This window comes from Clupea harengus, chromosome 3 (assembly GCF_900700415.2).
Source record: "Clupea harengus chromosome 3, Ch_v2.0.2, whole genome shotgun sequence".
NCBI lineage: Eukaryota > Metazoa > Chordata > Actinopteri > Clupeiformes > Clupeidae > Clupea > Clupea harengus.
In genome coordinates, this window is record NC_045154.1 from 18,620,731 (window position 1) to 18,633,941 (window position 13,211).

General features: G+C 46.2%; 1 protein-coding gene across 5 annotated transcripts in view; it reads right to left on the minus strand.

The window, feature by feature from the left end:
- Positions 1-13,211, minus strand: part of LOC105892398 (transient receptor potential cation channel subfamily M member 1) — a 44,097-nt gene that overhangs the window by 29,175 nt on the left and 1,711 nt on the right. For all 5 annotated transcript variants that reach the window (XR_004163408.2, XR_004163410.2, XM_031564843.2 and 2 more), the window contains exon 2: positions 10,744-11,101. Coding sequence is in view for 3 of the 5 variants with exons in the window: in XM_031564843.2 (XP_031420703.1) it covers positions 10,744-10,824 (81 nt within the window). In the remaining 2 variants the exon portion in view is untranslated. The remainder of the gene's footprint in view (positions 1-10,743; positions 11,102-13,211) is intronic.

Genomic DNA, 13,211 nt, shown 5'->3' on the forward strand with positions numbered 1-13,211 from the left:
CTATCATACTTAAGGCAGAAAACAAATACACATATACTCATACTCATATTCTGCAATGAAAAACACCCTTCCCAAGGTAAAAAGGAATAAAGGAATTAGGAATAAAAAACTGAATTCTATGTAAATTTCTCTTTTCTGGATGAAGGAAGCCCTCATGACACACTGAGTCCCATCCCAGAGGGTTAGGGTGTGTCCCCACGGACACGGCCATTAGGGTGTGCCCCCACTGACACGGCCATTGTGTGAGCGCGGTGGGGTGCCCGCTCAGAGCGGTTAGAGTAGAGAAAGCAGAGACAGAGGGGTCACATGATTAAAGGGCGGGGGTCGCGGAGCCAAGAGAAGCCGTTGACCACATCCAGAGAGATAGCTCTGTTTTCCCTGAAGTTATTAGTGCGCGTCAAATTAGAACCCCAAACTGTTTCTGCTCCATGGTTCTGCTCCACGGTCACTGCCCTCCTTTTCAGAACCCTGGAGGAAGAGGCCATGGAACTCACCAAAAAAAAGAAGCCTTCCTAAATGGACATGTCAAACTCTGCCATGAAAGAGTTTTGATCTGGTTCCAGTGTCGGACCAAAATAACCTTTCGTTCCTGGTGGACGCCGTCTAGGCCTTTTGTTTTGGGCTCAGCCCTAATTAAAACTAAAGCTTTGGAAGCAAATCTCTCCAGGAAGTTCTGTGAGAGAGTGTTTGGTACGGCACAAAACGGGCTCATCAAGACTGCCATTCTACTCCGTTCTAATTCTTCCAGGAAATGATTGGGTTTAAAGTGACCCAAAAGCTCAGTGTTCAGCTGAGTAATGTAACTTCTGAGAGCAATCAGATTATTAAAATACAGTAACCTGTTTTTTTTTCAACAACATTCGAAATGGCTGCTTTTTTCTTTTCTTTTTTTTTTTTTACAAAATACTCATCTTATAAAATTGTGCAAGAGAAACCATTTTTTGATTGAATTGATTAAGATGTTTGCAAAATCGGAACACAAAACCTCGAAGCAAGTTCAGAAAATTTAGAAGCAAATTTAGCAAATTTAAAAGTAATTATTAGAAGCCAAAAAGACTGTTGAAAATGTTGCATTTACTTTAGTAATCTCATATACAGATTTAAACTAGCAAATGCTTCCCATCCAACTCATTCAACAGGTGTCAAAATTATAATTCAGTGCCGTAGCAGTACAAAAAAGCTTGCAAAAGATTTCTCCATGTGTGGACAGCACAGTTCAAACTCAAAGCTCAACCACCACCATCCCCACTGACTTCTAAAAAAGCACAGGCTCTCCGAAAACAGTTCATCCACACTCAAGCAAATCACAGGCACAGCAAAAGCAGACCGTCAGAGGGGTCTCTGCGTCTCAGAAAACTCCCAGCTCTCTCCGTTCTCTCACAAGCCCTTGAAAGCCCCCTAACACCCAGTGTAGCGCTCACGCTGTCTGTCTGCGCCCAACCAGCCTGAGCGAGTGTGAAGTGAGTCCTACCTGCTGCGCTGTGCTCTGCGACCGGGGCTGAGGGCCAGCCTTAGCTTCAGCCCGGCTACCTGGTTAGGCAGAGGCAAGGGGCCCAGGAACCCGGCCGGCCAGCCAGCGCTCTCTCTCTCTCTCCACACCGGCGGTGGTGCCCCGACATCCCGCTACGGAGCCACTCTGGCAGGGGTGTTCTCTCTCTCCCGGAGAGCCAGAGCTCAGGGGTGCTCGCTCTCTCTCTCCCGGTGTGCCAGGGCTCAGTGAATCTCACAAGACATGAAACTTCATCACTTTATGAGGGGCCGTTCATATGATGAGCATGTGAGCCAGCCCTTTGTTCGCCTCTGGTCCCATGACTCCAGTTGAAGGTAATCCTTTTGGGAGGGAGTCCCATGACCCTGGCTCCACTTGCCCACAGGGTATTTTCATCCATCGCTGGAACAAGGCACAACAAATCTACTTTGATAGCCACCCCCCTATTAATCTCCAAATTTCTCCCAAACCCCTTTCTCTCTCTCTCTGTCTCTCTCTCTCTCTCTCTCCCTCTCTCTCTCTCTCTCTCTTTTTCTGGGCTCCCTTGCTTGGGCTGACAGGCCCAGCTTTCGCGTCTATCAGGGATAGTCAGGGATGGGGGGGATAGTGGGGATGGCTGTCCAGCCCCAAAAAACAGAGGGAGGAAATCCAGTTTGGGTAAAAAAAAAAAAAAAGAAAAGAAGAAAAGAAAAGAAGAAAAACAAGGGCAACAAAGAGAGGACTTTTAATTTGAAAGAGCCCCCCCCCTTCCAACCTCTTTGATTTCAACCCCATTTGCATAATTGAGAGAATTGGACGCAGAAATCCTTTTGAAAGGGGCCTTGTTAAGACATGACTGGACTCCAGCAGGGGGCAAGGTCAGCGCACACTAATTGCAGTTAATCTCTATTTCCACCAGTCGTGTTCTACCCGAGGAAAATGGTTCTGACGGAGAACCGGGACGGAATCTCGCCCAGGCATGAGGGGCTCCGCAGACTCTGGCCCTTAAATGAGACGTCTTCTTGCAGACGCCTCGCAAACCGCAGCTAGTCTGCCCACTCCTGATTTGATTTGATTTTAATAAGAACAGTTTAGCCGCTGCATCAGTAAGATAGCGAGAAGAAAAAAAAAGCTGAAAGTGAGGAGAAGACGTGAAAGTTTATCTGACTTCTGTGTTTGCTGGACACGTCTGGGCCAAAGATGGCATGAGACAAGCCTCTGGTCAGAGGCTGAGCCAGACCACCTTGTCAGTTTGAGCGGGCAGAGGCCTTCCAGTCAAGCACGGCTAAAACGCTGTTATACAGTCCTTTCTGCTTGTGTGCCTCTGGTCACTGCTGAAATGGCTTCTACCCCTTGTATGTGTCCATAAGTAGTCACAAAGACATCGTCTTTTGCAGCAGCAAGACTCAGTCAGTGACTTTATTTAACACTTTTAGATTGTGATTGATATGTAGTTTGAAACAGTAAGCAGAGGACCTACATTGTGTGAGGTGACTGAACTCATTTAATACAGGAGAGGATCTTACATAACACGTCCTCACACACACACACACACACACACACGTCCTGAGTCCGAGCTGTAGGCGTGGGTGTCTGGATCAGCCTAGGCTTTGTTTCTGGGTTTTGCCACATTTGTTGGGTCAACCATTCAAATATGAAGCGTACACAGCTAAAATGATAGCCAATCGCATATGAAGCGTACACAGCTAAAATGATAGCCAATCTCCAGGGTTCGCCTTTTATGGTTGGCGGGGCAACACCACCGCTTTCAGCGTGCGCAAGAGAGAGAGAGAGAGAGAGAGAGAGAGAGGTGAAGAGAGAAAGAGAGAGAGTGGAGGAGAGAGAGACAGAGAGAGGCTGTAGATGGACAGATGAAGGGTGGAGAGAGAAGGAACCGGAAGGTATTTTTCCCCTCCTCTTCACCACACGCCAGCCCGCCGGAGCTGCTTTGGAGACGCACGTGTTCCGAACTTAATTAAAGCTGAGCAGAAACAAAAGAACACTCGCACCCGTCATTCGTACAGTGTGACGCATTTCTATCAGCTTACTTAAACTCATTATCCGCCAAAATTAAAGCCCAAATCCTGAGAGAAATGAGCGGACTGGTTAGAGTTTCCACTGCGCAAGGTAACGTCCCTGAGGAGGAGAGTTTTACAGTCTCAAGGATCCGATTTTGTCGCGTCGAATGAATTAACGGGTCTTACCAGAAGCCCGGCAACAATAAACATCATTCAGTGGCTCGCGGATCTGCAACAAGACGTATCAGTGCCACATGCATCAAAATAGGATTTCCTCCTGGAGTTGAAATTAAAACAGATTAAAGTTCTCACGGTAATTTAGAAGGAAATTCTGCCACTAATCTGAGACAAGAGCAGACCTGCTCACACACACACACACACACACACACACACACACACACACGCTCTGACACATAGTTCTACAGTGTTAGAGAATATGCTCTTTACTTTTCCAGCAACAAGATGAGTCTTTACCCAGATAGCACAAGATGAGTCTTTGCCCAGATAGCACAAGATGAATCTTTACCCAGATAGCACAAGATGAGTCTTTGCCCAGATAGCACAAGATGAATCTTTACCCAGATAGCACAAGATGAGTCTTTGCCCAGATAGCACAAGATGAATCTTTACCCAGATAGCACAAGATGAGTCTTTGCCCAGATAGCACAAGATGAGTCTTTGCCCAGATAGCACAAGATGAGTGTTTGCCCAGATGGCACAAGGCCAGCGGACGGCCCGCTCTGCCCCCAGTGGACCGACTGGCCACGGACAACTTCTGTTCAGCGGCTGACATTTTAAATAGACTATGCCAAAGATATGATTTAGAAGGAATTGCTAACATTGTATGTTATTTTCTTGATATCCGCACCCAGTGAAACTAGACTGAAGTCCGAGAGCAGACCAGAAGTGGCACACCACCGACCAAACTCCGATATATGCCTGCTATCTGTCTGCTATCTGTCTGTTTTTTTTTTTCCTTTTTTCGCATGCCACATTGTGATCATGGATAAACAACCCCATTCAGAAGCTAATAGCACGGGCACATTACAGCGATTTCACATTTTGAATGTACCAACATCTCTCTTATACGTGTCACTACTCCAGTGACCCAAGGCGAGAGAATGTTACATTTTTAGCAGACACAGCAGAATGTGAGCGGTAAGTAAATCCCAAACATAATGCTGGGTCTGGTGTCTCTGGGAGATAACATCCATGTATTCCTGAGGCCTTTCTCTAGCTGGTACACCGAGAGCAGATCAACGATAAGCATAACTTGCAGGAGCATGCAGACACGGCATGCAGGACAGGACTCTAGACAGGACATGAAAGTTGCTACTAATGGGGAGGACAAATTAAGTGCGTGTTGCAAGAACTTAATACCAACTGAAAAGGCCTGCACTAAGAGGCACTTGTGCATTACTGTACAGTCCTGGATCACGTCCACAAACTGTTACTGGCTAGGTTTTTTTTTTTTGCATATAGACTGCGGGGGGTGAAATGTGTTGGTTTGGTATCGATATATGTCTATTTTATCCCAGCCACGTAAGCTAGCCACGGACCAAGGAGCCGCAATGTCTGCTGAGTGCCAGCCGAGCTTTTCCTTAATTCCCTTAACCTCTTTAAAATGGCCGTTTTTTTACCCAGGCCCATTCTAAAAGGGCCTCATTGTCTTGCTGGGGTTTGAAAATCCAGTTAGCCATCACATGAGCACAACACACACACACACACACACACACACACACACACACTCACATGAGCACAACATGTCGCTGATTAGCCCTGAGATTTGTTCGGGTCATAAGATGTGTGTTTAAGACGAGTTGGGGGGGGGGCGGGGGGTCGTAGGGGTTGTGGGGTTGTGACTAGGGGTGGGGTTAGCAGACGAGAACACCCCCCCCCCCCCCCCCCCCCCTCTTAACAACTATCACTTTATACATGTGAGCCCTTCTTCACAAGACTTCACAAGACTTCTCACAGTGTTTTAACACCAACCCTTTCTGAACTCTAAAATCATGATGATCAGTGATAAGACTGTGTCCACATCACACACACACACACACACACACACACACACACACACACACACAAACTGAATAGCTGGCCTAACAAAGGAATCCAGATTCTCTTCGGCCTGAGAATAGTTAAGTGAATCCGGATTCTCTTCTCTAGATCTACCTAATGAGTGTAAACTGAATCCCAGCGTGACCATTTCTCTTCAGATGTCCACTACAGCCTGATGGCAGAGCCAAGTGTAATGGACTAGCGTGTTGTTCAGCAGCAGTAGGCCTGTTTCCGTGGCAACACTAATTAAGGCGGCCAAAAACGAGGTGGAAAATGTGGGCTTCGGCGTTCCAGCAGCGACACGCGCTTCCTCTCCGGTGAATACGGAGGGAACGGTGGGCTGGTTACAAACTCCCCTGCCAGGAAGCCACCCATCTGGTGAGGCCAGGCCAGGCCTATTCCCAGACATACGTATTTGGATGCATGCCTAAACCTCTAAACTCACGGCAGAGGGGACTGCTCATCTTTGGGTGTTAAGAGAGCAAGACAGAGAGAGAGAGAAAGAGAGATGTGTGTGCGTGTGTGTGCAGGAGATTGACAGAGAAATGAGTGAGTGAGTGAGTGTGCAAGTGTGTTTATGAAGAGAGATGTGTGTGTGTTTGGGAGAGATAGAGAGAGAGAGAGGATGTTGGTATGAGAGGGATTAGTTTCACGGCAAAGCGGGAGAGAGCTGTCATCTGTTTCAAGACTGGTTGCTGCACACATTCTTGGAAGGGCTGGGATTGTTCTAACTGTTGCAATCTGGGTTAGCGCTGTCAGTTCCCCCACACTTCTTCCTAATCATCACATGCAGGAATGAAATCACACAACAGGGACTAACAAAACTCTCGCTAATCCCTGAAGGATTCGTCTGATGGTTTTGATATGCTCTTAACAAGCGGCTGTGCTTTTAATAGAACTTTGATGCGCTTCTAAGAAGGTTGACATTCCTAAAGGATGACTGACTGTCCCATGCATTAACTGGCTGCTCTTTCATGTTTTTCTGCAGTCAAAGATCATGTTTATATGTCATGTGAATATAAGGGAGGAGAGTGATGTGAAGGTGCGAATCTCTCCACGCTGCGGCCTACCTAGGGTACATACACAGACCAGCTCTGTGGCCTACCTAGGGTACATACACAGACCAGCTCTGTGGCCTACCTAGGGTAAATGGACAGACCAGCTTTAATACAAAAAGTCTTTTTGTGTTGAGGATTGAAATCCAGGATTAGCGGTTGCAGTGATGGTATGAAAAATAAATAATTGCAGATTTAGAGGTATCAATTATTTAAGAATCTATATTACACAATGCCTAATTTCGTAATGACTAGAATAAACAGGATAGGGCATAATTCTAGGACTGCACCCAAATTGGATGATGCAGTAGACTGTGGAGTTACACAACCCTGGTTAGGAATTGGATGTTAGTAATCTTTATCCGGCACGTTGGGGTTCGCCGTAGCCCCATCCGAATGTGAGCCTCCGCCTGCTAAAACAAGACTCTGTAGTCTCCGAGTCTCAACATAATTATGAAATCCTAAAAGCTCCCGAACCACACTGCTCAGGATTAAACTCTAATCATTTTTAGAGAATAAATCTATTCACTCAATTATATCCTTAAAATAATTATTTTATTGGAGTTACAATGCCCCCCTCAAATGCGAACATCAAGGAATGTCTGTGATTTGAGTGGACATCGGTATCTGTGAAGCTGTGTTTTTTTTCCACTTGTAAAAAAATGCAGTATTTAAACCAAACTGAATGGTACTTTTGAAGCAACCCTCTTGATGGCCAGAAGAACGGATCCACTGTGCCACGCTCTTCACTATTTCTGTTACCAATTTCATGCTCTGAAATGGCCTGGGATATTTTTGCCCCCGGAACAGTTGAGTCTGATGAGAGAGTAAAAAAAAGGCACGAACGTCACGTCACGCCTGCAAGTGGAGATCTCTGTATGACACCGTTCCCACTCATCCCTTTCTGCAGAAGCATTTTGTGCGTAGAAACACGAAGCAGAGAGAAGGACACTGTTCCAAACAGGATTCATCCTACCTTCAGGGCCAAACAATTGCTGTAAATCTAACGACCCCACACGTTCACGATCTTAGTTCTATTAAGTACAGACTTCTAAGACTGCATTCAACACATTCTTTCTCTAAGTGTTCCGTGTTCCATTCTTCCGCCATCATTGCAGATACCATAAAGCCAGTGTCTCGCCTTCCTCAACAGTTCACGGGACTGTGTTTATGTGTTGTCTGTTAAATGGCATGAAAGCATTTATGCTAAAGAATAAAAGCAAAGTCCTCTAATCTGCCTCAGCTGGCGGCACCCGTACTGGCCCATCATATAGGATTAGGGACCAGGCTGTCTACGGTGGCCCGGAGGTGTCATGCCTGCTTCTTTGCTTAGATATTCCCTCCTCTCTCCCCCTCTGCCTTATTCATGCAGCGCCCCCTGTCCTTTGCACCTCACCCCTCGTCCTTTGCACCCCACCCCGCTCAATGCTACTCTACAGCAGCACCCTCTTTTGCTCTCCTTTCATTTTTCATTCCTTCTACCTCTCTCTCTCTCTTTCTCCCTCTCTCTCGCTCTCTCTCTATATATATATATCTGTCTCCCTTCCTTATGCTGCAACTCATCTCCTCCATCCTTTTCTTGTCTATCTCTACTTTCCTATGTGCTTCTGTTCTAACAGGCAGGACAGGACTGCTGTGCTGTGCTATGCTATCCTGTGGTATCCTATCCTATGCTATCCTATGCTGCGCTATCCTATGCTGTGCTATCATGTGATATCCTATGCTGTGCTATACTATCCTGTGATATGCTGTGGGGGTCAGATGCTGTGGGGGTCAGGTCACATGACTCTCATGTGAGGGGACCATGTGCTCTAGAGCTTTTCTCCGACCCCCACTGACTGAGGAGGGACCAGAAACAGCCTCTGGGCTTAGAAGCAGCATTCAGACCTTGGTGTATGCAATGACACTCTTTACTTTAGTTCTGCGCTTTTAATATCTGCCACACTGGCAGTGAACTGTCCATTACTACTTTTTCAAATGATTTTAACGCTTGGAGCAGTTTATTAGGTACACACAATATGGTGCAGTATGTTGTTTTGCCGTCCAAAACTGAAAATATGTGACACTATGAAGTATTTCTAAGTAAATTCCTAAGTAAAGGCATGACAACATTTGTGTGCACTGCAAGCATCTTAATTGTTGGCCTAGAGATGCATTAGTTTACTTTCTCTGACCCTAAAATACAAATTAATAAGGAATAACTAATATAAACTTCAAGCTACGCAGAATCTTCTCATTATTCCAGCATGACATCGTTACGTTTGATCACATTCAGAGTGCCATAAGGCATGCCTTTGACTTTAACCCAGACATCCCTGTTTTGGGTTTAAAATCAAACTTGGACTGGATAAAACTTAAAACAGCTTGGATTAGACTACCCTATCTGTGTCATCACCTTATATCATTATAATATAATTATATTGCATGTGTGTCTCCAATAACAATATTTTGTGTTCAGAAGTCAAAATTAATTTAAAACACAATTCCTTACTCTTTTAAGAAACTACCTTTTCTCTGTTGGGCCTTTTGTTGGTGGAATGTTTTGTTCCTGTAGAAATAGCTGATTTCACGGACACACATTTCAGCAAAAACATTGTAACACTCTAGAGTAGATTTTCCACAACCGAAATAAAACAAAACAAACCTCTTAATCAGACCACATGCTACATTTATGGAGTGCTTTAGAGACCGGACAGAGCCATCTCAAGGCAGTAAAGGAGAAAATAGCACTGTAATATGAGTTTGTCAGATTCACAAGAGCAGGTGTAAAGCTCGCAGGGGCTGTTTTTACGGTCTAGTGTTATGAAGCCTTAACCAGAATCACACAGTGTGCAATTACAGATGTTCTCTAGGTCCACGGGGCGAAGCCTTCAGACGTCAAGTGGTAAAACATCTGGAAGAGGGAGGCCAAGTGGGACACAGAGGCTGGGATACAGCAGTGACCTGTGTCAGACTAGAAGCTCAACCATTCGCTTTAGGGACGTCTTTATCTGAGCTGGTCTCTCTGTCTCTGTCTCTCTGTCTTTCTGTCTCTGTCTCTTTGTCTCTGTCTCTCTGTCTCTCTGTCTTTCAGTCTCTGTCTCTTTGTCTCTGTCTCTCTGTCTTTTAGGACGTTAGATGCCGTTGGGACAGAGAGCTTAGATGCTTTAACTTCAGGCTCACAGGAAGATAAATCACTCAGTCTCATTCACACTGAATGTATTATTGCTACCACGGAAAACCACATTAAGAAACTATATTATCTTATTAAAGGTGAAATGTAAACAACAAAAGTAAATAAAAAAGTATAAGAACAAAACTCAGTGTTTCCAAGTATTTTGCATAATCTGTAAAATGGCCAAGACTCCACAACAGTCCTACTCTGTCATATAAAACACAGATCTCTAATGGACGTCTGGGAACACAATCAGGGTAACACCATTGCTTTAAAGCCATTTTTACATCTTGTACAAAAAACGAGTGTGATGGCACTTTATTGTGAGCCTGGAAAAAATATTTTCTTTAAAAAAAGATATTGCACTTTTAAAATGTTTATGCTGTTTGCTATGAGAAACATAAGAATAAGAAATAAAAATCTAAAAAAAAAAATCTTAAAAATAAGAAACATAGTCTTGTGAAAGATGCAGACACCTCTCTAGTGTCTCCTGATTGGTTGGTTGGTATGGTTTAGTACTTTACGATTGTAGTGATTCATTAGTTCAACAAATCTGGTAAAATGCGTTCCTTCCCCGTATTGCAAATTGCTTTGGATAAAAAGTTTTTGCATACCAAATACATAACGAAAATATACTCAGTCTAATGTTCCCGCTGTCAGTGACCTGTTGCTAGTTGGTGCCGTTTCCTAGCTTAACTGTTGCTAACTGCACCACAGCTGACGGCATCTCCAAAATCGGATACTTCACATTCATACTACTTAACAGCACACTCCAGGTGCAGGCCCATGTTCCACTAAATCGGTGATCACAGTAGACACACTGTTTAGAACAAAAAGGATGAGCTAACATCAGAGTATGTGAATTATGACGCTCATCGTTTTTGTTGGTCTGTTCTTGCTAAGCTAAGCCATGCTAACAGTGTTAGCTGTGCACAGAGCGTTAAGGCCACTCGCGAGCGCTTTTGGCAACGGAGTGAGCACACTTACCCTCTGCGACCCGGATATGGTGCGCTTCATTGAGCCCCCACGCTTGAAGGAGCCCTTCTTCGTTCCCGTTCCTCGGTCCATGAGGGAGTTTTGAGGGCGAACGTTTTCACAGGAACATGCTTGCCTGCTGTTGGTCTCTCTTTAGGATTATCTGTGTTGTGGTCCGGGGCACTCAGCGGCGGGCTGCTCAGATCATGGCGGGATGGACGGATGGACGGATGGATGCTGCTGGACAGGTTGTGTGTCACTGGAGTCACCACGGAAACACCACTGAGAACGTCGGAGTTGCCACGGCCCTCTGGATCATTGCTCTCCTACTCTCCCACTCTTGGCTGGTGTGTGGCAGCTCTCTGTCAAACTGACAGGATAGAGACATGCAGGCGGGGGATAAAAAGTCAGTTGACGGCGCGTGCTTGACACATAGACCCCCCGTCTCCCTCCCCCCCCGCCGCTTCTGTAATCAGGCTTAATGCCCGCCGCGCTCATGGGAGGACGGACACTTTAATGGAGAGAGATTTAATAAATGGTTATTGAAGGTAAATCTACTTTGGTACACCGCGGCCCAAAATGGAAAAAAAACGAGTGAAAGTGAGAGAGAGAGAGAGAGAGAGAGAAAGGCTTTCAAGCAACGCAAAAAGCACTATCATGATGGGTGAGCCAGACGAGGAGAGGATCAGAGAGAGATGAGGAGAGGAGAGAGATGAGGAGAGGAGAGGAGAGGAGAGGAGAGGAGAGATGAGGAGAGGAGAGGAAGGGTGGAGGGGAGAGGGAGACACCTCCAGATGTGCCTGGAACAATCTGAGCTGGTCTGACCTCTGACCTGAGCAGATGTTCCAAAGACCCAGCCGCCTCCGTTGGTCGTACCCAGGCCAGGGTGGGCGCAAAGAGGGCGTGAGAGAGGGAGAGAAAGGACAAGAGATGGAGGAATAGAGAGGCAGGGTGAGAGGAGAGACAGCAAGAGAGGTAAATAAAAGAGAGACAGAGGGATTTACAGAGAGAGAGAGAGTGAGATGGAGAAAGGTAGAAAAAGAGAAAGAAGGGGCCTGAGGTGGAACACCCAGAGGGAGCGAGTGTGGGGTGTTTTAAGGGGACCCCCCTGTACCCGTATAGGTCAGAGGCAGCGAGTGTGGGGTGTTTTAAGGGAACCCCCCTGTATCCGTACACCAGGCCAGAGGCAGCGAGTGTGGGGTGTTTAAAGGGGACCCCCTGTAGCCGTACACCAGGCCAGAGGGAGCGAGTGTGGGGTGTTTAAAGGGGACCCCCCTGTAGCCGTACACCAGGCCAGAGGGAGCGAGTGTGGGGTGTTTTAAGGGGACCCCTGTATTCTTACAGGTCAGAGGGAGCGAGTGTGGGGTGTTTTAAGGGGACCCCCTGTATCCGTACACCAGTTCAGAGGGAGCCAGGCGGAGAGACACTCTGTTCTCTGCCACCAGCCCCTGGACTTCCTGGCCCGCTGTTTACTGACGCTCTCGCTCTCCCTCTCCCTCTCCCTCTCTCTCTCTCTCTCTCTCTCTCTCTCTCTCTCTCTCTCTCTCTCTCTCTCTCTCTCTCTCTCTCTCTCTCTCCCTCCCTCCCTCCCTCTCACTGACTCAGAGCCCCCACCTGGGACCGCGCTGGCCAGAGTGTCTGGCTCCAGGAGTGTCCCTCACAGCTGCGAGGACCAGAGGCAGTCTGAAGACCTTTTCACACACCATGTGCCATCAAACACTGTTGTTAGCAGAGCATTTTCCTCCTCAACCGAGTTTAGTGTTTTAAACCACAATTTAGCCTCTGTGCTCAAAAGAACAGCTGTATTTTACAGTTCCAAGTCACCAATGAAAAACTAGGTTACATTGAAGAATGGTTTAAATTCCCAAGTAGTGGTGTTTCAGGACACGTATTATGTCTGTAGGAAATGAACAAACATTTCCACTGGAAGCTCACATCTGTCAAACTCCTGGTTGGATTCCCAGTCATGTTGCAATACAAGGTCACATAGTGGACCAGTGACTCCCCCTAGTGGCTAACAGTGGAACTTGTCTGTTATTTTATCCACGAGTATGCTTGAACGCAGCTGGAAGGACTCCTTGTCTAAAGTAACAGCCAGCAGACTTGTCTTGAAAAACACCACCAACACAGCTGATGTTGATAGAAGCTATCTGGCTTGCAAACTGATACATGTATTGGGCAACTAAAAAGCTGTTCTTACATTTTTCACAGGATTTCCTAGTGAATAGTGAATAGCCTGGGCAGCTAGATGAAACTAAAGTTGAGTTTATCTGTCCCTCACCTGACCATACACCTCCAGAACCTTCCCTTAACAACAGGAAACACCTGCAGACTCTCTCATATCACCATCTCTCATCAGTTTTTGTCACAAGGCACACGAGCACAATGCACAATAAAGGCCCTTTGGCCTTTAAGTTCCTCAATATGGAGTAATTTACCATGAAAGGGTGGCGGGTCAGTATCTGGGATATGGGCAGAGT